Below are 24,330 nucleotides of genomic sequence, written 5' to 3'. Positions count from 1 at the left end.
CATTTCCTAATTGCTGAATGTATCATTATTATTGTGTCAGTATCTTACCTTTCAGCTGCTTTAATGAGCTTGTCTACAATCTTTAAGCTATGCCTCACAGAAGGAAAACTTCCCTGTATCCCCTCCAGATCTTCAAGACCATCCAGTTAGTCGGCCTATTGCTTCTCACTGGTTTCCGTCTTCCTCTTTCCTCCCAGGCTTCTCCTCCTGCACCCACCCTCTATCCCTCCCATCCTCTCTCTTTTCCTCCCTCCCTTTGTTACAGCCCCAGCTCCAGCTCCAGCTGCAGCACTGTACTGTACTGGCTAAATATTGCAGGATTTTCTTTACACTTTATTGAATATTGCTCTGCTCTAAAAGCACTCTCCTGCTCTGGATTTCAATAAGAGGTGCAGTGGGGGACTCAGTCTTAATATTTCATAGCAAGCATTTCCTTGATATTGAGAAAACACTTTCTCTTTCAGAGTCAAACTTGAGAGATTTTCTTGTATCCAAGATGTTGGCTTAAACACTGTTATGATGTTATGAAGTGACTGAACTGAGGTTCTGCTGATATTTCATCGCTTTTTTTGTTGTTGTTATTAATTATTTTTTTAATACTAGATATCAATTTATTCTTAAGAGTCCATGAAGACTGAAAAGATCTGGACTACAGAAGAAAAACAGACTCTGTTGAAACAGCACAACAAAAGGAAACTCATTTTGAGGAGCAAAGTTAATCCCACAATAACTAAAAAAAAGTGGGAGGGAGAAAATAAGAGAAAAGCAATGATTGAGGTTTATCCCTCAAAGGGACAGTACAAGAAGTAATAAAGAAATACAAGTTGGCAATATCTTCAGCTTTTCAACCAGACCAGTAATCTTAAAGTAAAGTGTTCGTGCTTCATCCTGTGGGAAATTAAGGCAGTTAAATCACTCTATGCTACACAATTTTTTTTTAGGAACAGGGAAATTCAATACTTAAGTGTGTAAGAAAGGTATGACAGTTTCACTTAGCAAACCCACATGCGGTTTTCTTGTGCACCAAAACTTGATTTTACAGAACACTTAAGGGAAAATTCAACATAACCTCGTAAACTCTCCGAAACGGACAACTCCAGACTTCCTCACCCTCCTAAATGCATATGTTTTTCCTATTAGTTGTACTGTACTTACCGAATAATTCATAGACGTTACTGAATAATGTGCCTTAAGACGAAGAACTAAATAATAAAATGAGGCCAAGAGGTTGAAGTGTAACTTGGCCCTTGACCAAAACAAACTAAAATCCTGTTTTATTAATTTCATTTAGTTTTGCTTGGTGCCATAAGGGCTACTTTTGGGTCCATAAGGCAGTAATTTCCTCCCTTATTCAAGTAATAAACTAGTTTGTTCCCTAAGGGAAATTTTAATCCATCTATCCATACCGCTCATCCTGGACAGGGTTCTAACGTGTGGCAGGTTAGACACAGACACACACACACACACACACACTATGGACAATTTAGAGATGGCAATCAGTTTACCGCACATGCCTTTGGACTGAGGGAGGAAAACAGATTACCTGGAGGAAACTCCCGAAGCACAGGGTGAACATGCAAACTCTGTGCACACAGGGCGGAGGTGGGAGTGGAACCTGGGAGTTGAACCCTAAGCCACTGGGGCATTTGCAAGCTCATACTCATTTCTGAGTGTATTACAGGAGTGTAGAAATACAATGAACATATCCGGAATATTCCGAGATCAGTCCTATACTGTCTTTTTCTAGCTCTCCCTGATTGCCACACCCTATCAATGCCTCAATTCAGCGTAGTGATTTTCTGTTACATGACCAACACACAGCCCCTAAACCACTGTATAATAGAAAGTGTATTATATTTTAGAGATTTATTATTGATCATTATACAGTTTTATGCATTATATTATTTGCTCATCAGGGAAACAAATAAATTTAAATATAAGTCTAATATTAATCTTGAACTTTTTGTACCGTATTGAGACAATGTCCACTGTTAAAAGCGCTATACAAATAAAACTGAATTGAATTGAATATTATCATTATACAGTTTTTCCTTACCAGATGTTTAACTGAAGTTGTTTTTTTGTCATGTGAACATTTTCAGAAATGACTACAGCGATGTAAGACTGTGGTCTCAAGCAGGATGCTAGTCTTAGATATACTAGCGCTGAATCTGATTTGCCAGTCCGTGTTAGTGAGTGTTTTCTTCCCTGCAGACTTGTGATGCCTCAGTTCTCCGCATTAAGAATAAACTCCCTCACCCTGTCTGCTCCACCGGGATCATTCGGGCCTCCGGACGTACATCTCCGCAGTATTGATTAAGTATTCACAGCAGAGAGCAGGAATAATATATGCTTACATTCAGTATGCATTGGCATAGGTTATGCTGATCAGTGCACAACTATATACATACTGGGAATAGTGTATGATTAAGCAGGTGTGTATGCACAGGTGTGAAGCTTACGCACCGTTTTCAAGGATGAGAAAAATATTTGACTCCACATGTGTGCTAGTCGAGGGCCAAAGCATTCCAGAGAATTCACTTGGTTTATTGATTTTTCCACATTTTGCCTGCAGTCAGTGCTCCTATGCTGTTTTCTCTCCTTTGTCTTAACTCTCTCCCTCTCTTTCTCTCTCTCTCTCTCTCTCTCTCTCTCTCAGCTGGACAGTGTAATGATCCTAAACAAAGCAGCCAAAGGTTTCATTTTTCACAAGAAATGCTCGGAGAATTCCAACTCTCCATGTGTGTTATTAATATCTCAGGTTCCATCATTATGCAAACCTGCCCTGCAAAACTTCAACCACTCGCAAAGCTAAACGTCACCCTAAACTCCTGTGTGATCACTGAAGCATAAACAAACAGATCTTTCTTGCTGTGAAAATACTTTTTGCTCTTGGTTGCAGTATGGGCAACCCCCAAAAAATTTCTCTTATGTTGGCAATCAGCAAAATGGACCCTAGAAACACGGGGCTAATTTAATCTTGCCCAGGCTGACTGCCAGATCCTGTAATCATTCATGAACATGTCATAAAAAATGACTGGATCTCTTAAAGCAATCAAATTGAATCTCTTTCATACAGTGCCATTCAAATGCAAGAGAGGAAGCATGGGTCTTGTGTCTTTGGAGCGGAAAAGTGACTGAAAAGCCTACATTAGGCTGCAATCGGCTCCTCGCAATGCCACTGTTCAGGGCTTTTGTGAAGACCTCAGGGTCCCAGCTGTGGACCCCTCAAGGAAGGAGAGGCTCCGGAGATGGCGTTCCCTCTCAGCATGTGATAACTAACATAGATCCAGAGTTCTGGCTGTTTTGGCAGCTTTTGATCCAGCTGTGGCCCTGAGCTACTCTCACAAGCTCAGCTACAGCTGGGAGAGAGCCAGATAACACAATGCCCACTGACATTTTGTGCTTTGGGGATTGTGTTCGCCACTAACGGCTGACACTGCCATACCACACACAATCTGAGCATTACTCATGCCACTGGGAGACACCAACACAAAGACTGGACCAGGAAGCCATGCTGCAAACTCCAACCCTAACCAGAACAGGCGTAAAAAAATTATATATATAAAGGTAATGGCACCAGTCAAAATGAGCACCAGTCAACACTATCCAATCAGAATCCAGCTCCCCCTCATATTTTTCAGGCAGGGTTGCCATGTGTTGCATTTCCTTTACACCAGATTTCAGCAGTTCTGAATGATTTTGTAGATAGAAAATGCAAATTCAAGGATAAAAATAGTCTCATGGCCCCAGAAATCGTGTGAGTATTATGTAAGTAATTATAAATACATTTAAATATGTTTATATTACTATAAATAATAATTATTATGTAAATAAAAGCAAATATTCAATATTAAATTTCTGTAAATTTAGCCTATGGCATGCAAAAGGAAAAGGGTTTATAGTGAACTTGATTCCTATGCAAAGACTTCTTCTTGAAAGAAATCTTGTCTGCCTTTTGCCTAAAGGTTTTGTGCTCGATTCACCCTTATTGTACAATTTTTGGAGTTGCTCTGCAAATCTTGCTGAGACCTGGCAACCGTGGACCAAAGAAAGTTCCAAGGATAATGAAAGAGGACAACAATGAAATAAATCTTCTCATGTACCTATGCTAAAAATAATGATGGTTTTGTGTTGAACTGGTGCTTCTCTCTCTCTCTCTCTCTCTCTCTCACTCTCTCTCGCGCTCTGAATGATATGGATTAGCAAGTCTCAGTGAATTGCAAGCTCAAGAGGCGTGTAAATTCCTCTCTCACTCTCCAACTCCTATTTTGTTGTTGAAGACCACTAGGACTCAGAGACTGATCTCGATAAACTGAGACATGGTTCTGGGATGAGTGGACTTCATTATGTAAATGTATATTCCTGGGCATGAAATGGCTTAATGTGTGATGGCAAATATGTAAGAATACCAATTTAGACCATGGAGGGATAGGAAAATAATATAAATGCTTCCAAATAAACTAAATTCCGATTATATAGAATATTTGGGTCAATTTTCTTGCTTAAATATTCCATATATATTGTGGAAAAAGAGACTGTTAAAAACCTAGGACATCTGAGATTAGTGGATGATGTGGTTGACAGCAACCTTTAGCTACAGAAACTGCATGCTAAAGTTTCTTACTAGTGTCTAGGATGATGTATATCATAATGCAAATCAAGATACTTGTGTCTAACTGAGAGAATGTTGTGCCATTAGCCATATTTGGTAGCAGGAGGACATGGCAATGTTACATATTCATGTATATTCACAAATCCTGGAATATTCAGTGAGAGGAAGTGTATAGATATTCTTGGGTCATTTGAGTAGTTTCTGTGGCATTAAAAATAAATGTATTATTTCATATTAATTGTTATGCCATACAGTGGACTGGTGTCCTATTCTGTCCTAGTCTCCTTACAACCAGTGTTTATAGGACAGACTACAGATCCAGGATAATGCAGTGACTGAAGATGAATGAATGAACGAATGGATGAATAAATGAATGAATAAATGAATGAATGAATGAATGAATGAATGAATGAATATTTTTTTTGTAGATACAGCTTAAACATAAGTTGTACAATCAATGGTTGCTCAACCTTCAGTTCTGCATGATTGAAAGCTAAGGTCATTACATTTATCACAAGAAAATCATAAAAAATGAAACTTGGGTTTTCTGACAAGTCTGAGTGAACATCCCTTCATTGGAAAATCCCAAATTTGAATCCTAATGATGACACTGCCAGGCCTGGAGCCTAGGATTGAATAATAATTGGCTGTCCTACCAAGGTGAAAAGGATGTCATCATCCTCCTCCCTGTCATTCAGAGTAACACTATAATCCCAGTATACACAATAAAGCTGTTAGTGCTAAACAGTGCAGCCTTTTCCATTCTAGACTGATTGATAGTTGAGTGATTTCGAATGATCTGTTAGGTGAGAATTTAATGGAGGAGAAGATTTACAATGAAACTGGGGGAAATTATGTGTGGAAAAATCTGTATTTTGTGAAACAAGCACAGCAAGCTGAAATGATTCCTGCTGAGAGTGAGAGTGAGAGAGAGAGAGAGAGAGAGAGAGAGAGAGAGAACAATCCTGAGCTCATCTCATATGAACTTCCAATGTATTCAGCTATTCACAAGGCAATTTGAGACTCTCTGGCCAGACAAAGGAGGAAAGACAGGTGTCCTTGAGTTATCAAAAGCCTGGGAGATAAGAAATGAAGGGGGAAAAAATGCAGAATGTTGTAGATGGTGGTGTGTGGCAGATGGTCAAGGACACGCTCTTGAAGGAGGAGATACTCCCTATTGAAATCTCCCTCCTGCTCATTAGCTTCACTTCAGCTTGTCAGTCATCTACACCTAGAAATCTGCCTGCTCTCATACCGGGGTGTCTCACTTTCCCCTTTAGTAAGTCTGCTTAATTAGCTTTTATTATCCTTACAATTGGAAAATAATGGGACACGTGAGTAAAGCATGTGACACATAATCAAGCATCGAGCATTAAATTGGAATTCAGGATTCATTAATTGGCGCTAAAAATAATATGGGAATAGTGCAGTTCGGTGTATCTAATATCGGCAACATGGGAATGTGAGAGCAAAATTGAAACACGGGTTTTAATATCTGCTGCTGTTCTGAAGCCTAATTTCACAAATTACAATGGCTTTAGGATGTAGCATTTATTGTTTTTCAGTTCTGGCTTCTTATTTCTTCCTGCCGAAGATAAATGCTACTGTAGAGCTTTTAAGCTAGCAAAATGGATGTGTATGAAGAATCAAGAATCTGGTTAGCATGTTTACACTGCTGCTATACAAATTCATGTGAAATAGCATAAAAACAAGGAAGACTTAGCTAGCAAACGCTTTGTTGACCCCTTTCGGCAGTACTGTTTAAACTGAACTATCTAGCTAGCTTTTTATGTGATGCTTTGAAATGATGTAAAATAATGTTATAGCTAAAATACTATAAAACAGACTTGCATTTGCAATTGTCTAAATCATGGGTTAAGACAAATAGCACATGGAGGGTTTGTCTGTCATTGTGATTTACTGCAACAGGTCAAGAAGCAAGTCAAGTCAAGAAGCTTTTATTGTCATTTGAACCATATGTAGCTGACACAGTAAAGAATTTCCCTTTGGGATGAATAAAGTATCTATCTATCTATCTATCTATCTATCTATCTATCTATCTATCTATCTATCTATCTATCTATCTATCTATCAGTACATAGTGAAGGGCAGAAAGTAGTTGTCCTAGCTACATAACATGTGCAACCTGGTGCAAACAGTGTAAGACAAAAGACAGTGCAAAGACACAAAACACACATACACAATACACAATATAGACAGAATCGTGGCGAAAAATGTGCAAAAAGGAGAACTGTAAACAAGCGGGTTCTTGTAAACATATACGTATAGCAGTAGTTTGAAATGTGCAAAACAACAGCAGTTGTTTTAGGTGTGTATAATGTAAGAATACATGATTTTATGGATAAAGGACACTTAATAATAATCATTTATATTTCATTTCCAGGTGTATGTTTTTTTGTGTCTCTATTGTATGTGTATAATGTTAGTGAGGATTAGTGTGAAGGGCGTGTGTAATGAGCTGGGTAACAGATGGACTAATGGGGATTACCGTCTGTGTGAGTGTGGAGGGAGATGAAGGGGCGGAGGAAGATATGAAGCGAGAGAGGAAGTGAAGGTAATTGTCAGTAATAGCGACAGGGGTGGGCTGTTTGGAAGAACCATCTTGACCATCATAGTGACAGACAGACTACATATCATGCTGACCTGTCAATCAATCCACCAATCAAATTTATATGGCCATGTTAATCATTTGATTCGATGTTAGCATGTATTAATAAAATAATTGGATAATCTCCTGGAAATACAGTATACTACTTCAATGTGCATATGCACGAATGTGGTATAGTCAGGTATAGATCAGGTGGTTCACTTCTGTTTTTATTAGTTATTAAAGTCTTGACAGCTTAGCACAGTTTGAGCTGCCAATGGTGCACCACAAGCAACAAAAGACAAGCACCACTCAGAATGAGGACCATCTGGGCAACAGCTCAAGAGGAAAGCTCAGACGTGGCAATTTGCCTGAAAACACCCACCGTCATACTCACACACACACACACAGACAGAGCACTTTGCAGATTTGGGCTGTTATAGGACCAGAATTATTCTTAGATGTGTGATCTCTGATTTCCCATCCTTAAGTTTTTTACTAGTACACAAATGGCCTCTACTCTCTTTATCAGTGTGAAAGAACCAGAAAATTGTGCAAAACTAATTCTAAACTAATTTCCATTTTAATCACAGGTATTGCTGGGGAAGTTGCATAAACATAGACAAATGGATATTTATATTCACTGACTGCTAATCTTATAAAGTAAGTCACATAAAGCAACATGTAGTGCTTTATAAACAGCTATATTATAGGCTGATATATGTTGCAAAAACAAATTTAAAGCTCAAGAGTTTTCTCTTTCATTCCATTTTAGAGAAAGTCCTTTCTAAACAGGCTATGGCCCCATTTTTGTGAGTTGGTTGCCTGCTGTTTCTGGAGCTGTATATGAGAACAGGCTGATTCTTCACGCTGGAAGTGAGGAAAGAGGCTTCGGGGCTTCGGCTAGCCCTGATACACACCATCTGTCCTGGGACATCAAGCCAAAGACCACATCTGTTCCACAAACACACCTTTTCCATTATAAAAGGTTGCATCTCTAGAATTAAATAGGGACGTCAAAAACCAGGATTGAAACATCATGGACTGGTGATCATGTAGATGATCTTTATAGAATAAATGCGTTCATGATTTTATTTTGCTGCAGGAATTCCAAAAATTAATCACAGTCGGCCCTAAACAGTGAGCTATGTGAAGGCAACCGTGAAAGCTGAAGGCAGACATGATGAAGCACTGTGTCAGCACCTTCCTCAGTGTCGTTCTGCCTGTTGTCTTCCTGCTTGGACATTTTCCAAAGCTATCAGTGTCTCGTTTTAGTATAACTGCCAGCACAGCATACCGCACCTCGCTGCACCTACAGCATTAGCACAAGCTAATGTTCTAGAATACAGAACAAGCTTTAGGTCCTTGGGAGGACTAATAATGAATCGTAAGGAAATTTACATCCTACTTCATTAAGCGATAGCAATGATCAAATCTGCTCCAAAGAATACTGCAGGATTTGTAAATCTATTCTTTATTAATCACTAAATACTATCATTAAAAAAATTGGACTAGGGGCTTTGCAATTAATTAGTGTGAGTCCATCCATCCATCTATCCATCCATCCATCCATCCATCCACTCAGCCAGCAAGCCAGCAATTTTCTGTACTTCTTATCCCACACAGAATCGCAGAAAATCTGGAGTCTATCCCAGGGGACTTGGGGTACAAGGCAGGGGGCACCTTGGATTGTGCACACACACACACACACACCCATCCACATACTATGGACAATTTACAGATGCCACTACATCGCATGTCTTTGGACTCTAGAGGAAACCTAGAGGAAACCCCTCAAGCATGGAGAGAACTCCATGTACACAGGGTGGAAGTGGGAATGAAAACCCCCAACCCCTGGGGTGCTGGAGACAACATGCTAACCATTCAGTCATGGTGCATTTTTTATATCTTTATAATGAATTCACAATAAGAAAATTCTATGCGCTGTAGATTTAAGAAGAGTTCTGAGTAGACATTCCATCACTTTTTTCCAAAAACATTTAACAACTGTATTATATACTGTGATATCACTCTCACTCACTTTCAGTAATGACATTATCTTGGTCAGGATTGCAGTGGATCCAAAACATATCCCAGGAAAACTGTGTACGAAGTGGGAATTCATCCTAAATGGGATGCCAGGTTGTTGCAGGGCACGATACGATCATTCAGACCCCGAGAGCTCGGTGGATTAAAAGGTAGTGTGGATGCACCCATTGCCTTTTAATCAGTCTCATTTAACAGCATTACCTGCTGTATTTGTTTTAATTGGGAAACAGAGTCTTTGAGCCCCATATGGTTGTGTTTACTTGCTGCTAGAAGAGCAGGAGAGGAGATAATTGATTTCTCCTCACTGTCGAGGATCTGCTGACGCGGCTATAACCGTGAAAACCGCAGGGCCTACCCCAGTGAGATGAATTTGCTGATGACCTGTTTACAGTGTGTCACTATAGTGCAGCTCTGCACTTTTACCAGAATATAAACTGAAAGGACTTCCTGTCTTTACAAAGACAAGGGTACAGATGCGTATCATTGGAATCATTACTACTATTCCCAGAGTGGCATTGCAGGTTAGTGCACCGTGGAGAGGATTGCCCTGGGTGAAAGAGAAAATTGAAAAATAATATTTACATTTTAAAAAGTGATAGAATTTCCATATTTATGAGAGGAAGTCAATCTGTAGCGCTCGATTATCCTCACAATATTTCACCTGGGTATAATCTGGGCTGGAACGGATCTTGTCTTGCGCAGAACATGTGTGTGTTTGTGTGTGTGTGTATATTAGTGTCAGGCGACCCCGTCCGACTTTCTACCAATCTCTAATAATCCTGCAGTTCCCGGATGGAACGGTGATGCCATAACAGCAAACAGAAACAGAACAATAGGCTCTAGAACGATAATATTCATTTATCTGTGTTCTTATAAGATAAAGATGGTGCTGTTTATGTCCTTCATCATCTCATTACATCCTGTAGGATCTATAGCTAACATTATAGCTTTCATCATGATGCTGAGATGTCATTTAGCCATTTGACTTTTCTTTTGACTAAAAAGTAATCAATACTCAGAGTTCCAGCCATTTCCGTCTCTTGCCTCTGGCCACTGCATTAGCATACCTTGGCTGTTTACCTTTCTTAGATCTATATTATTGAAAGTTCTAAAGCTATTCGCAGATTGTGTCACGTCATTCAGCTGTGTCGATCCACGACGAAATACTGTAGTTATGCTTCGACAACAGCATATCTTTTTTTAAACATTCACTTTGTGTCCTAGGCTTTGGATATCCAAGGTTATCGATAACTCCTCTTACTCAGTCAGGATTGTCTTGAGCAATATGTTTATATACAAATACCTATAAGCCTATAAGCTGACAACGTGCTTTTTACCACTGTGAATATAGAACGCAGCTGATTTATCATATGAATGATCAAGCCTGCTTGTGGGCTCAGCGTTTCCATCGTGTACAGAATTATTCCTTTGTTCTCACCTCCTATATTCAATATAGATGCATGGGCTGTCAGACAGAATATTATTAACTCACCAAACTCACCAAACAAGCTGGAAGGCAAAGACATAATAAACGAGAGAAAAAGGATTTAAAAATTGCCAACAGATATATTCCAAATATTTTAAGGGTTGAATTTCGCTCGGCTTTCTCTCATGGCTGTTTCACAAGTGTAATCCCTGTACTGAAAAAGATGCTAGAGGCTCAGTAGCATTTGCTTTCACCTACATCAGCCAGGTCTGTCTTCAGGGAAACAGAAACCCTGCTTGTTTAAAGTAAACGCTATACTAATAAACCACTGTGCTTCCTGAACCCCTGAGGCACACCTTTTCTCTATTCACTTGTCTGATATACACTCTCTGGGCACTTTATACACAACACTATAGCAATACAGGCTTTAGGGCCTCCCTTTGTCTCAGTTCTTTGTGGCATGGATTTCGCAAGATGTTAGAAAAGTTCCTTTGAGATTCTGGTCCATGTTGACATTCAAGTCCACTTTCATACTGCGAATCTTTTTTTTTACCACATCCCCAAGGTGTTATACTGGATTCAGGTCCAGTCACTGCGAGGACTAGTGAACTCATTGGCATGCCCATTATACTGTACCAGTTCTTACCTGTTTCAACTAGCTTTGGTACAAGTGTTCAGTGAATGTTCATGCTGATTTCTGCATATTTTGTTTAAATTAAGGCTCAACCAGGAATAAAAAATAGCCAACTAGACACACACAGCTGAATCAAAATCACTATTTTCTTACTATTAATAAACAGTGAAAATGTGCGAAACAGAACCTTAAATAAAAACCATTCACAGGCTACAAATTACTTTTCCAGTTTCTGTGCTTATTCTTTCTGTATCATGATACACTATTAAGGAATGGAAGAATGGACTCTGGAAGTTAGAGTGTGCAGCCTGGCAGCTCCTGTCCATCACCAGAGACCTTATTATAGCTTATAGCCTTCCTTGGATAGAGGATGCTGTGCATGCCGCCGTGGCTAGAAGGTCTTTGACTCAGGAGCTGCTGAAAACAATTCTGGATCATCTTCTATCAGCTACCAGGAGTGGGTTTGGATAGTGATGTGCAACACATGGCACTCTCATGCAAGGATAATATTTTTTCCATTTTATTATTTCAAAATAATTGAGGTTCCTTCAGGAGCGGACAGGAGTGGAATTAGTCTCATGCATCCACTCACCTTTACATGTCATACACAATGATATCACTGTCAATTTTCTATAAAAGCAAAAGAAAATCTAAAAAAAATATATATATAAGATTTATATACAGCAGTGACTAGAGAGTGTATGACTAGTCTATGCCACCCCTTCTCGAATGAATGTGAAGAATGTGGGAAAGTAGTTTTCCTACACTGAAAGCTCTGTGCTTTCCTTTTTGCACTGTTTTTCACACACTCACAAACACACGCATCTTGCTTTTCTCCCCGTCTTTCTCACCAATGCATTCTATGAGAAAAGAAACGGCTTGGCACAGAGACGAAGTGCAGGACGCTTCAAAAACAGCACCGAGAGCCAGAGAATGTCGGGGAAGAATGTGAACTCTTACTGCTCTCTCTTACTCCTTCACTCTCGCACACCCACACACCCATACACACACACACACACACACATACACAGACACACGCACTACGCACTCTGCAGGTGGTGCCAACATGATCTCATGCCTAATGCATAAGAATACTAATGAGCATGAGTGATTTATTTAGGTTTCTTATGAACAGTGACACTGCATGTCTGTCCATAAAGCAGTGAAACACTGCAACAGCTACCTTGTGAACAGTGGCAGAGGGTGACAAGGCACGACAAGAGTATGCTATGGGGTGACAGCATCCAAAATATCGGTGTGCATGATGCACACATAATGACATTATTGGATTCGCTTCATAGTTGCACTGTAGTTTCAAATACTTCTGTTTCACAAAAATCTGGATGTGGAATTATGAACCAGCAATCACAGGGAAAAACACACTGAGATGATGTGAGAAAGAAAACTTGAAGAGGAATTGTAGAATGAATGAGTGAACGAATGAAAGAACGAATGAACATATACTAAAGGTCATCATTTGTTTGCTTCGAGAACAGATAATACATTTATATCTGTCCCACTATTATTATTATTATTATTATTATTATTATTATTATTATTATTAAATTAGAAATTCAAATTCAAATTTTATTGGTCACATCATACACAGTACGACATTTAAAGTGTGCACATGAAAAATAGGGGATATAGTTAAGAATATACAGGGAAAAGTAGGGAAAAATGAAATGGTAGAAATCACAAACGAAAAATAACTTGAAAGTCAAGTGTCAGATATGCATATGCAAATATATGTCTATGTGTATATATAGATATATATGTATATAAATATATGTAGTATCAATATAGCAGTAAATATTATAAATAATGAAAAATAAAATAAAAATAATAATAACAAAAATAGTAATATAATATATAATGTATACAAATATAAAACTGCTTTATAAAAACTAAATATAAAAAACAAATATAAAAACAAAAATATAATACACTAATATAATACAGTACAATATAGTATATATATATATATATATATATATATAGTATATGTGAAAAATAAAACAATATATAAATAAATATATATGTGTAGACTCTATAATATATAGAAGATACAGTATATGCATATATGTAGATAAAATGGTCAACTTTGAAATGGTGTAGCAAATGAATACAGTGTGTACAGTGTGGATATGTAAGATAAATATATAAATATATATGTAGATGTATATATAAGGCAAATATAAATCCAATCCAATTGAACAGGGAGTAAAGTGTCAGTGGACTTGACAGTCCTCCAGCATTTGTAACTAACCTGAGAATACAGTATACACACCGCATAACATAACACACATGCACAAAGCCGGTCTTCTCACGCAGCCATCAGTGCAGTGAATTCTAATGAACTTTAATTTAGTTAAATACAGAGCTCTCTGTGTCTGAGTTTTTGTGAAACTTAACAACATCCACTTCGGGTTTCCATAGGAACTATGACGGTAATCCCAATGACCAGATACAGCAGAAAACACTCGAATGACTCAAACAGATGGATCTCAACACAAACAGAGGAACTGAAATATGTCAAATTGAAATAAAAGCTTTACAGTGATGACAGTGCCCATGTACACCGATCAGCCATAATATTAAAACCACTGCCAGGTGACGTGAATAACATCGATTATTATTATTATTATTATTATTATTAGGCAGTAAAATGAAAAGTCAGTGTTGGAAGTGTTGGAAGCAGGAAAAATGGCTAAGTGTAAGGATCTGAGTAAACTTTGAGAAGGGCTAAACTGTAATGGATAGATTCAATTCAACTGTCTCAAAGCAGCTTTACAGAAGTATAGAAACACAGAAAAAATTATAATGTTTAAAATTCAGGTAGTATTTATATCTAACATTTATCCCAAATAAGCAGGCCTGATGCGATGGTGGCCAGGAAAGACTTCCTGAGATGATATGAGATAGAGAAGAACCATGCACAGAAGGTCATTTAGATCACTGGGTCAGAGCATCTCCACCAAAACAGCAAGTCTTGTGAGTATGCAATGGTTGGATTGAATTGAATGAGTGCTCAAGTCTCATTGACGAAGTGTTGAGTGAAGGCTAGCCATCTGATCCCAAAGAAGAACTACTGTTGGTTAAGCTTGTACTGAAAACATGTAATGCTGGCCTATGATAGGAAGATGTCAGAGCATCACAGTTTGCTGCATATATGGCTGCATAGATGCAGACCAGTCAGAGTGTCCATGCTGACCCTAATCACCCCTAAAAGCACCCATGATGGGCATATAAACCATTGTGCAATGGATAAAGGTTGCAAGAAGAACGTCTTGGTACCAGATACCACAGAACACCTTCAGAGGTTTAACAGAGCCAATGTCTCAATACATCAGAGCTACCTTGGCAGCACAAAAGGGCAAAATTATTCAGGTGGTTTTAATGTTTCATCAGCGTAACTGGAATAATAAAACAATGTCTGGTTATACTGCAGCACTTCCACATGGCCTCACTTCTGGTTCATCAGCCATGGTTGTCCTGAATTCTAATCATGAGCTGTACTGTAGAAGTGTCTCTGTAACGTATTTCCTTCTCGTCATGTGGCCAGTCTGCCTGCTGTATTTGCTTAGCTGAGCATAATGAGAGTGATAATGATAATGCTTATAGTAATGACAACCAGCTCGGCACTATACCCCCTCCGTTTTACTGTGCTCAAGACGTGGAAACAGCCAGCGATACTCAGAGATAATGGGAACATTTTGTGAAATCCAGCAGCATATAAAAAGGATATTCAAGCAAATTTAATTATGTCGGAGCAAGACATTTTGTTATGCTGTGTTCCAGTGTGCTGTGTAATCAGACCTGTTTGGGTGTAGGGGGTTTAGCCTTGGCACTTCATAACGAATGGAGCTAAGTGGATTTGGCAAGGTTTGCTTAGTTAGTTATGCAAAGTGTTTGTGAGGAAGTAATCTTATCAGCTTGAAGTAATTTTTGTTGTATAGGCATGGCTGTGTTTTCCTAGTTGTAACAAAAAAACTGGCAGCATTCTGTCTCACATGTTGTTGGAAATAACTTGGGTAGGACTTACCTTAACCAGCTAGATCAAAACCCTGTCACTAGTTACTTCTAGTTAAGAAGTGTTAAGTGGGTCAAGGTTAATAACTAAGCAAAAATATTGTCTACTGTGTTTTCTAATGGAGAGAAAGAATTTGGGAATTTTGGGGGGAATATTTTGATGGAAGTGAATGAATGCCTTGATTTTTTAAGCACTTGTTTAGTTCAGGTGTGGTCACTGCTATGGGCGGTCAATATTACCTTAAGAGTCTTGGAGTAGTCTGGTTCCTCTCAAGGTTTCTTCCTCGTATCGTCTCAGGGAGCTTTTCCTTGCCTCCATAGCCTCTAGCTTGCTCATTAGGGATAAATATAAATTTTAAACATTATAATGTTTATTCGAATTGTTATATTCCTGCTTTTTTTTGCGACTATGTCCATTGTTAATGGAGCGCTATACAAGTACAATTACAGTGAATTTAATTAATAATTATGATGCATTATGAAAGATGATCTGGACCACTTTCTGTCTAAGTACATTCTCGAGTATCCTGTCCAAACCTTGACTGCATATCTGTGTGTCGGTTTTGTTTATGCGCAAATGAGAAGTGCCAAACGTACATCAAAATCATCCGTCGCATTCCTTTCTGCCAGACACTAGGTGTTAGACATTTTCTGTAGAGAGTAAAAGCACTCTACGTATAACGAGTGACTCGGCTATCGCTCTCCCACATTTTCCCGTCCTACTCTCTGTCGCAGTAGCCGTGAAGTACAGTGTAGGTGGAAATGTTTCCTCTTCTGGTGATGCACATCACTACGAACCACACACACAAACACACTCTAGAGCTATAATCCTGCAAAATAGGGTCATCTTTCCTGTCAGCCTCACACACCATAATTCTTATCCGAACGCTGAATTCCTGCTCTTCTTTACTGTAACGATGACCTACATGTGCATCCAGCATCCAATAGATCCTTTGTTATCTACAAATCCAGACTTTAATGACTTGAACAGGTCGAGCAGACATACAAAACCATTTCTCCTGCTTATCAAAGACTGTGTTCTCCATCTCTCTACTTCTTTCTCGTGCTTCAATCACAGATCCCTCCTGTGCATTTCATCTCCTACCTCTCATTAATTGTGTCTCTGGATGTTCCTCCCTCTTTCCTGTTCTGGCTGCTTCACAGAAAATGACAACTCTATTTTTCCATTCAGCCACATCAAGGGCTGCTGATGATCTACAGCGAGAGAAATCCATCATGACCCCAGCACTGGTAAAGTCCCAGCAGGCTCGTATCAAAATCCACACAGAGACAAAGTGAGTCAAGCTCACAGTTGCCGTAAGGAAGAAGATAATCTCTATAGAGCTCAGTTAAAATTCTGACGATTTTTCCAGTGCTAGTCAGCAAATGGCAGATTCAGTAAAGTGGAAACTAGATTTACTTTATGTGTGAGTCTGCGGGATCCGTGACCAAAGAGGGTAGAATTTGCCTTTGTGTTATACAGAATGCTGTTTAATGACTTGTGTCTGTGAGCCTGTCTGGTTAGATAAAACAGGAATAAAATATCATGCTAAATAAAAAAATGAATAAATGAATAAATGAATAAATGAATAAATGAATGAATGAATGAATGAATGAATGAATGAATGAATAAATAAGATGCATCTACAGAGATGTTACCTCTGAAATCAACCAGACCAAAATAAAAATTTGAACTCATTTCTATTTTGGCTACACAACACTACCCAAATTCTTGTCTCTAGATGATGTGCCGGTCAGCATGGTGGCTTAGTGGTTAGCACTGTTGCCTCACAGCAAGAAGATCCTGGGTCCGAATCCCGGGTTCGAACAGGCAGGGGCCGTTCTGTGTGGAGTTTGCATGTTCTCCCCGTGCCTATGTGGGTTTACTCCGGGTTTCCTCCCACAGCCCAAAAACATGAAAATTAGGTTGATTGGTAATTCTAAATTGCCCATAGGAGTGAGTGGTTGTCTGTCTATATGAGTGGCCCTGTAATGGACTGGCGACCTGTCCAGGGTGTACCCCTGCCTTTCGCCCAATGTGTCCTGGGATAGGCTCCAGCAGATCCCTGTGACCCTAATTAGATATAAAGCGGATATAGATGATGGACGGATCAATAGATGACGTGCTTATTTTTTAATCTATCCATTTACAATAGCTTCAACAAGCTTAACCAGCTAGCGGCACCAGTCACGTATCAGCTATTTTACAGCTATTTTAATCTTCATAAAGTCCTTATTCACAATTCAGTTTAGAAATACATGTGCACCTTAGCGACCTTTTCTCCTGATAAATGCCTGAATTTTTTCTTAGGAGGCGTGATCTGTGGATTAGATTGGCTGGGATTCTTTTTGCTTAAACCTGGCAACCCTGGTTAAATATGTGACCTTGGGAAACACCTGCTGTATCAAAACACATTTGAACGAAGGTCAAAACAAGCTGTATGGTGGACGATTGCATGTTGTTGCAGGGTTCTTCTAGAAATTCACTAGATGTTAGCCTGTAGCTAGTGTAGTAGCCTCTCAGTTTAAGTTTATTTGAGGCTATGGTGTTATTAACATTTTTTATTACCCCACTAAATTCTGAGGTCACGTGACCTTTCTGTGCGTATGTCAGACACATAAAACATCCCATTCATCCCCTTTTTGTTTTAATATGATTATATTTGCAATACATGCAGAGACAAAATACGTGTTATTGTTCTATAAAATTGACCAGAACTGTCATTTCTGTTGAATATACACAAGTATTATTATTAGTGTGATATATGCTTACCATTGTGTTACAGCTTTGCACCAGAAAAAGATAGGAATGGGGTGTGAAAGACAAATAAACACACATAAGCAACACACACACACACACACACACACACATACAGGCGGATTGTTTCCCAGCTGCTGGTTATCAGAGTCTCACTGTACTCATTCACCAGTACCAGCCATGCCGACAGGAAACACGCCCTCTCTTCCCACATCTTCCCACATCTTTTTATATCTGTCCTCAATGTCTTAACTTCACCGTTTAACATTTCTCAATATCTTTAATGAATGACTGTAGAGCCTCTTCGGGAGATTAGGTAAAAGTCTCTCATTCTGATTCTCTGCCCTCTATTAGGAGGATATTTATAAATGACACACTCTCCTTTCCTTTTTTATGCTCTGGCCCTCTGACACATCCATGTGGAGTGGAGGATGGCTTGGGAAATGCTCTTGATTACATTCATACACACACACATGCAAAACTGTGATCTCAAATAATTTTATTTTAGTCCTAATCTGACAGGTTAAAGAGGAAAAGAAAGCCACTACGACTATTACTGCTACTGCTGCTTCTATTACTGTTATGGTTTCTACGACTGATAAATAATCATAAATAGTAATATACACCGATCAGGCATAACATTATGACCACCTGCCTAACATTGTGCCGGTCCCCCTTGTGCTACAAAAACGGCCCTGACCCGTCATGCACTGTGTATTCTGACACCTTTCTATCAGAACCAGCATTAACTTCTTCAGCAATTTGATCAACATCCTTCCTTCCTTCCTTCCTTAGCTGAGTGGGTATGACCTGAGGTAACTTGGTTGTAGCTATGGTCAGAATCCAGATCAAACTCTGCAGCCTGAATGTAGATGTCACTGATGTGAATGATTTTTCGTGTGTTGTTAGTTTGTGTGTTATCTGCGTGTTGTGTTGTACCATGGGGAGGTACTAAAGCCTCAGGCGCAATAAAACAAAGCTGATATTATCTCCCTGGCTGTGGAGAAACAGTTTTAACCTCTTGCCTGACTAAACATCAAAATTGTTTAGATGGGAGCAGGTGAAAGCTGGAGGCAAGATCAGGAGTCATTGCACACACACACACACACACACACACACACACACGGACCCCACTCACAACTAACTAAAGTTCTGATCCACTCTAGCTTATGTTTTTCTTAGACAAAGAGCAGGATCTCGACTGTTCTTCAGTTTAATCCCCATGCACTGCGTCTGTGCTGAGAAAAAATTTAACGTCTTTTTATTTAAAACTAATGAAAATATAACGAATGCTGCTAATACATAGACTTGCTGCTACTGTATATAACACACACTTGTCATGCCAGAGCTGGTTTCCATATCCCAGCAACACTGCAAGTCACATGACCTGGTCACCTGATTATTGCTTCACTAAATGGTATGACTAGTTAAATTCCGGGATGTGCTTAGAGGTCATGGCATTGGACTAACGATCAGAAGAGTATGAGTTTAAAATCCCAGGTCCACCAAGCTGGGCCCTTGAGCAAGGCCCTTAACCCTCAACTGCTTAGTTGAATAAAATGACATAAAACATAAGTCTGGATAAGGGTGTCCAGAAATGTAATGTAATGTGATAGTTCCTGTTCCTGCGTCCCAGTTTGCTTACTTACCCTATACCCTAAAAGTATGCACTCCTTTTGTGATGAAGTAGTACACACCCTAGCAAAAGAGTATACAAGTACTGCGACATATTAATGTACTGGAAGAGAAGACGTACAGATGTGCTGGAATGATGAGGATTTATGGTCTGACGAATATCTCTTTAATACAGAGCCTCTCTGTTTCTCTATGAATTGTGGGAATCAGTTTAACTCAAAATCCAGTGCTATAAACATGCACACAATACACATCCTGTTCCACACGTTCGTGTGAGAGTCACGTGACTCAGATGATGTAATGATTAGTTGTAGGTTCAGCTGAAGATTGTGTGTGCTACTGTTTGATTTTATTGACCCTGTCTATTAATAGGAGCATAAGGGGAAAAAAAGTTGACCTTGTGCTAAAGGCATACAAGTGTCCCTTTAACCCCTCTCTCTCTCTCTCTCTCTCTCTCTCTCTCGCTCTCTCTCTCTCTCATTTTTATGAGTGTATCATACAATTGTTCATTCTTTCGTTCCATTCTTCATGAATTATTTTATGTTAGATATCATTTAATATTAGGCTTACTCTTCCTTCCTTCCTCTCTCTTTCCCTCCCTTCTTTCTTTCTTTCTTTCTTTCTTTCTTTCTTTCTTTCTTTCTTTCTTTCTTTCTTTCTTTCTTTCTTTCTTTCTTTCTTTCTTTCTTTCCTACTCACCCACCACATGTCTGAGGTTCCTTCCTTCCTCTCTCCCTTCTTTCTTTCTTTCTTTCTTTCTTTCCTACTCACCCACCACATGTCTGAGGTTCCTTCCTTCCTTCTGTCTGAGGATTCCTTCCTTCCTTCCTTCCTTCCTTCCTTCTGTCTGAGGATTCCTTCCTTCCTTCCTTCCTTCTGTCTGAGGATTCCTTCCTTCCTTCCTTCCTTCCTTCCTTCTGTCTGAGGATTCCTTCCTTCCTTCTGTCTGAGGATTCCTTCCTTCCTTCCTTCCTTCCTTCCTTCCTTCCTAACCATTTCCTTTTTCAAGATACGTAATCTGGGGGATTCCTCCGTATTCAAGGTATTCAAGGTCTGCTTCATTGTTTCTGGAACAGCTGTATTGAGGGGTAAAGTTTGCATTATGGCCGTGGTGTCCCTGTAACTCAATGGTGTAAGATGCTGCAGGCTGAAGTCTTGCTGTCTGCTACAGAAATCTGGAGAATTACAAACTGTGTACTGTGAGAGACTGAGAGATGCAGCCTTGTGCCACACAACCATCTGGACCACAGACTGTTTGTGCCCTAATGTCAGAGTGGATATCCGGTCTGTTCAGTTCAACTCAATTCAATTCAGTGCAATTCAGATGAAAGTTTAATGAGCCTTATAAGCTCTTAGCATGACCAGATACAGATACAGATTTGGCACAGCATTACAGGACATAGTAGCTAACAGTTATTAACAAGAATAAACAGTAACAATGGTTAAAAAAGCAAAGAGATGTCCAACATCTCTCTCTCTCTCTCTCTCTGTGTGTGTGTGTGTGTGTGTACCTGCAGACAGACATTAAACTAATCCAGGTATTGCTCATTACTATGCAATCTCAGTCTGCCTCCAACTGTGTTTCAGCCCTGTCAGCAACCAGCAGTACACACACACACACACACACACACACACCACACTTTTCAAGGTCATGATGTTTTTCAGTGCCAAATCATTTAGTGGCACCACCCACAGTTACACTGTCCTCTGCATCCATTGCAGAACAGTGCGTATGCATGCATGCACATACCCCCCCCCCCACAGGCTCTACTGCAATGCTATATACTATGCAACAATCAAAACTCTTGAAGTGTATTATGATGAGTGTGTTGTATACACATGTGTATATAATGCATGTTATATGTATATGTGCATTTTATTATGAGTATGCTACGTTCAGATGTGTGTGTAATAATGAGTATGTTATATATACATTTGTGTTATGATGTTATATGCAGATGTGTGTTACGATGGTTATGTTATGTCCAGAAGTGTATGTTATGATGAGTATGTTATATGCAGATGTTTGTGTTATGATGGATATGTTATATGCAGATGTGTATGTTGTGATGTTATATGTAGATGTATGTTATGATGAGTATGTTTTGTCCAGATGCTATATATTATGATGAGTATGTTATGTCCAGATGTGTATGTTATGATGAGTATGTTATATGCAGATGTGTGTGTTATGATGGATATGTTATAAGCAGATGTGTATGTTGTGATGTTATATGCAGATGTGCGAGTTATGATGAGTATGTTATATGCAGATGTGTATGTTGTGATGTTATATGCAGATGTGTGTGTTATGATAAGTATGTTATATGCAGATGTGTGTGTTATGATGGATATGTTATATGCAGATGTGTGTTATGATAAGTATGTTATATGCAGGTGTGTGTGTTATGATGAATGTTATATGCAGATGTGTATGGTATAATAGATGTTATATGCAGATGTGTATGTTATGATGTTTACATACAGATGTGTATGTTATGATGGATATGTTATATGCAGATGTGTATGTTGTGATGTTATATGCAGATGTGTATGTTATGTTGTATATATTATATGCAGATGTGTATGGTATAATAGATGTTATATGCAGATGTGTATGTTATGATGTTTACATACAGATGTGTATGTTATGTTGTATATATTATATGCAGATGTGTATGTTGTGATGTTATATGCAGATGTGTATGTTATGAGAGATATGTTATATGCAGATGTGTGTGTTGTGTTGAATGATATATGCAGATGTGTATGGTATAATAGATATGTTATATGCAGATGTGTATGTTATGATGTTACATACAGATGTGTATGTTATGATGGATATGTTATATGCAGATGTGTATGTTGTGATGTTATATGCAGATGTGTATGTTATGATGTTACATACAGATGTGTATGTTATGATGGATATGTTATATGCAGATGTGTATGTTGTGATGTTATATGCAGATGTGTATGTTATGTTGTATATATTATATGCAGATGTGTATGTTATGATGGATATATTATATGCAGATGTGTATGTTATGATGGATATGTTATATGCAAATGTTATGATGTATGTTATATGATGTTATGAATCAGAGAGGCAGAGAAGCACTGAAAATATGACCATAAGTCCATGTAGACAATTAATCACATTTTAAGGATGATCATGATTATTGCCTTAATTAATTAATTATATCTAAGTGTGATATTCCGATAAAATCAGCTAGTTAATTGATATTTAATATTTTAATATTATTAGCTACATTAACTCACAATCTCATAACGTTTAACATTGTGAGAAAAGTGGTATATGGATTTAATGATTTAATTAAATTTAAAAAAATTAAATAAAGTTTGTCTTCAGTTTATAAAAAAAATGCCACTATAATTAATTATATAAAATGATTATTTTAATTTTAATTTAATTTTATTTATTTTTAATAATTGGCTACATTATTGTGGTTTCAATAATGATTATTTCAGTTGTTGTCACACAGCCCTGCTATATTAGTCTTTTTCCATAAATTAAGTAAGCTTCATCACATAAATTACACACACACACACCATGGTTAAACTCTCCATCTGGTCTCAGAATGTGCCACATGTGCAGTGATATATCCAGCATCCTGTCACACACACACACACACACACACACACATCAATATGCAGAATGGTCCTGGATTAAGTGCTTCTGTCATAATCAGTGTGTGTTAAGGTCAGAGACGGACAATCTGACTACACTGATGATACAAACATTAGCCAAGACTGCAGTTAAGATAGTCATGCAAGTACTAACACACACACACACACACACACACACACACCTGCTCCTAGAGACACACTTCTTCTGTTTCAGCAGCTCCACCTATGACAACTCAAATGGTGCACCGAACATAGTCTCACACTCTCTCTGTCGCCCTCCACACACACACACACACACACACAGATTAACACACACACAGATTAGCGCACTGACAGCATCATCCTACTGCAGCACAGTCCGAAAGTGCTCCCCGCCCCTCTGCACCACTCTTACCTTTGTGACAGTCATGCAGAGAGAGGATGAGAGTAGCTGGTGTCTATCCCAGGAAGACCAGAGTGTATGAATGTCTGAATGTGTGTGTGTGTGTATGTGTGTGTGTGTGTGTGTGTGTGCGTGTGTGTGTGTCTGCGCTCTACAGCCGAGTGAGCAGCAGCAGTAGTCTGACAGAGAGAGCAGGATGAAGCAGTGCTGCTCCTTCTGTAGGGCACTGCAGTGAAGTACGCTCAGCCTGCCTGCTTCCTACTACTGAAAAACATCCTCCTCCTCTTCCTCCTCCTCCTCCTCCCACTGTCTCTCACTCTCTCACTATCTCACTCCCTCTCTCTCCTGACTTCTCTCTCCACCCCTGCACTGTTCAGCCTGATTAGTGGGCTCTGTAGTAAAGCTTACTGATGAGTCGACTATGGCTGAGAGATAAACCCAGACGCTCTCTCTCTCTCTCTCTCTCTGTCTCACACACACACACACACACATACACACACACACATGCACACACACACACGCACACACTCTCTCTCTCTC

At 39.0% G+C, this 24,330-nt stretch overlaps 1 protein-coding gene across 3 annotated transcripts in view; it reads right to left on the bottom strand.

Annotated features, from left to right (window-relative positions):
• coro2ba (coronin, actin binding protein, 2Ba) overlaps positions 1-24,041 on the bottom strand; it is a 52,154-nt gene extending 28,113 nt beyond the window's left edge. Inside the window, exon 1 of one of the 3 annotated variants that reach the window (XM_058381527.1) lies at positions 23,803-24,041. In XM_058381527.1, coding sequence (XP_058237510.1) covers positions 23,803-23,817 — 15 coding nt within the window. In that variant the 5' untranslated portion in view covers positions 23,818-24,041. Of the gene's footprint in view, positions 1-48; positions 203-23,802 lie in introns of those variants that run through there. The other 2 variants (XM_058381529.1, XM_058381528.1) reach the window with 2 other exon arrangements.
• Between the last annotated feature and the right edge of the window lie 289 nt (positions 24,042-24,330).

This window comes from Hemibagrus wyckioides, linkage group LG27 (genome assembly GCF_019097595.1).
Source record: "Hemibagrus wyckioides isolate EC202008001 linkage group LG27, SWU_Hwy_1.0, whole genome shotgun sequence".
Taxonomy (NCBI): domain Eukaryota; kingdom Metazoa; phylum Chordata; class Actinopteri; order Siluriformes; family Bagridae; genus Hemibagrus; species Hemibagrus wyckioides.
Note: the sequence above shows the minus strand (reverse complement) of the source record. Positions and strands in the feature narration are given on the sequence as shown.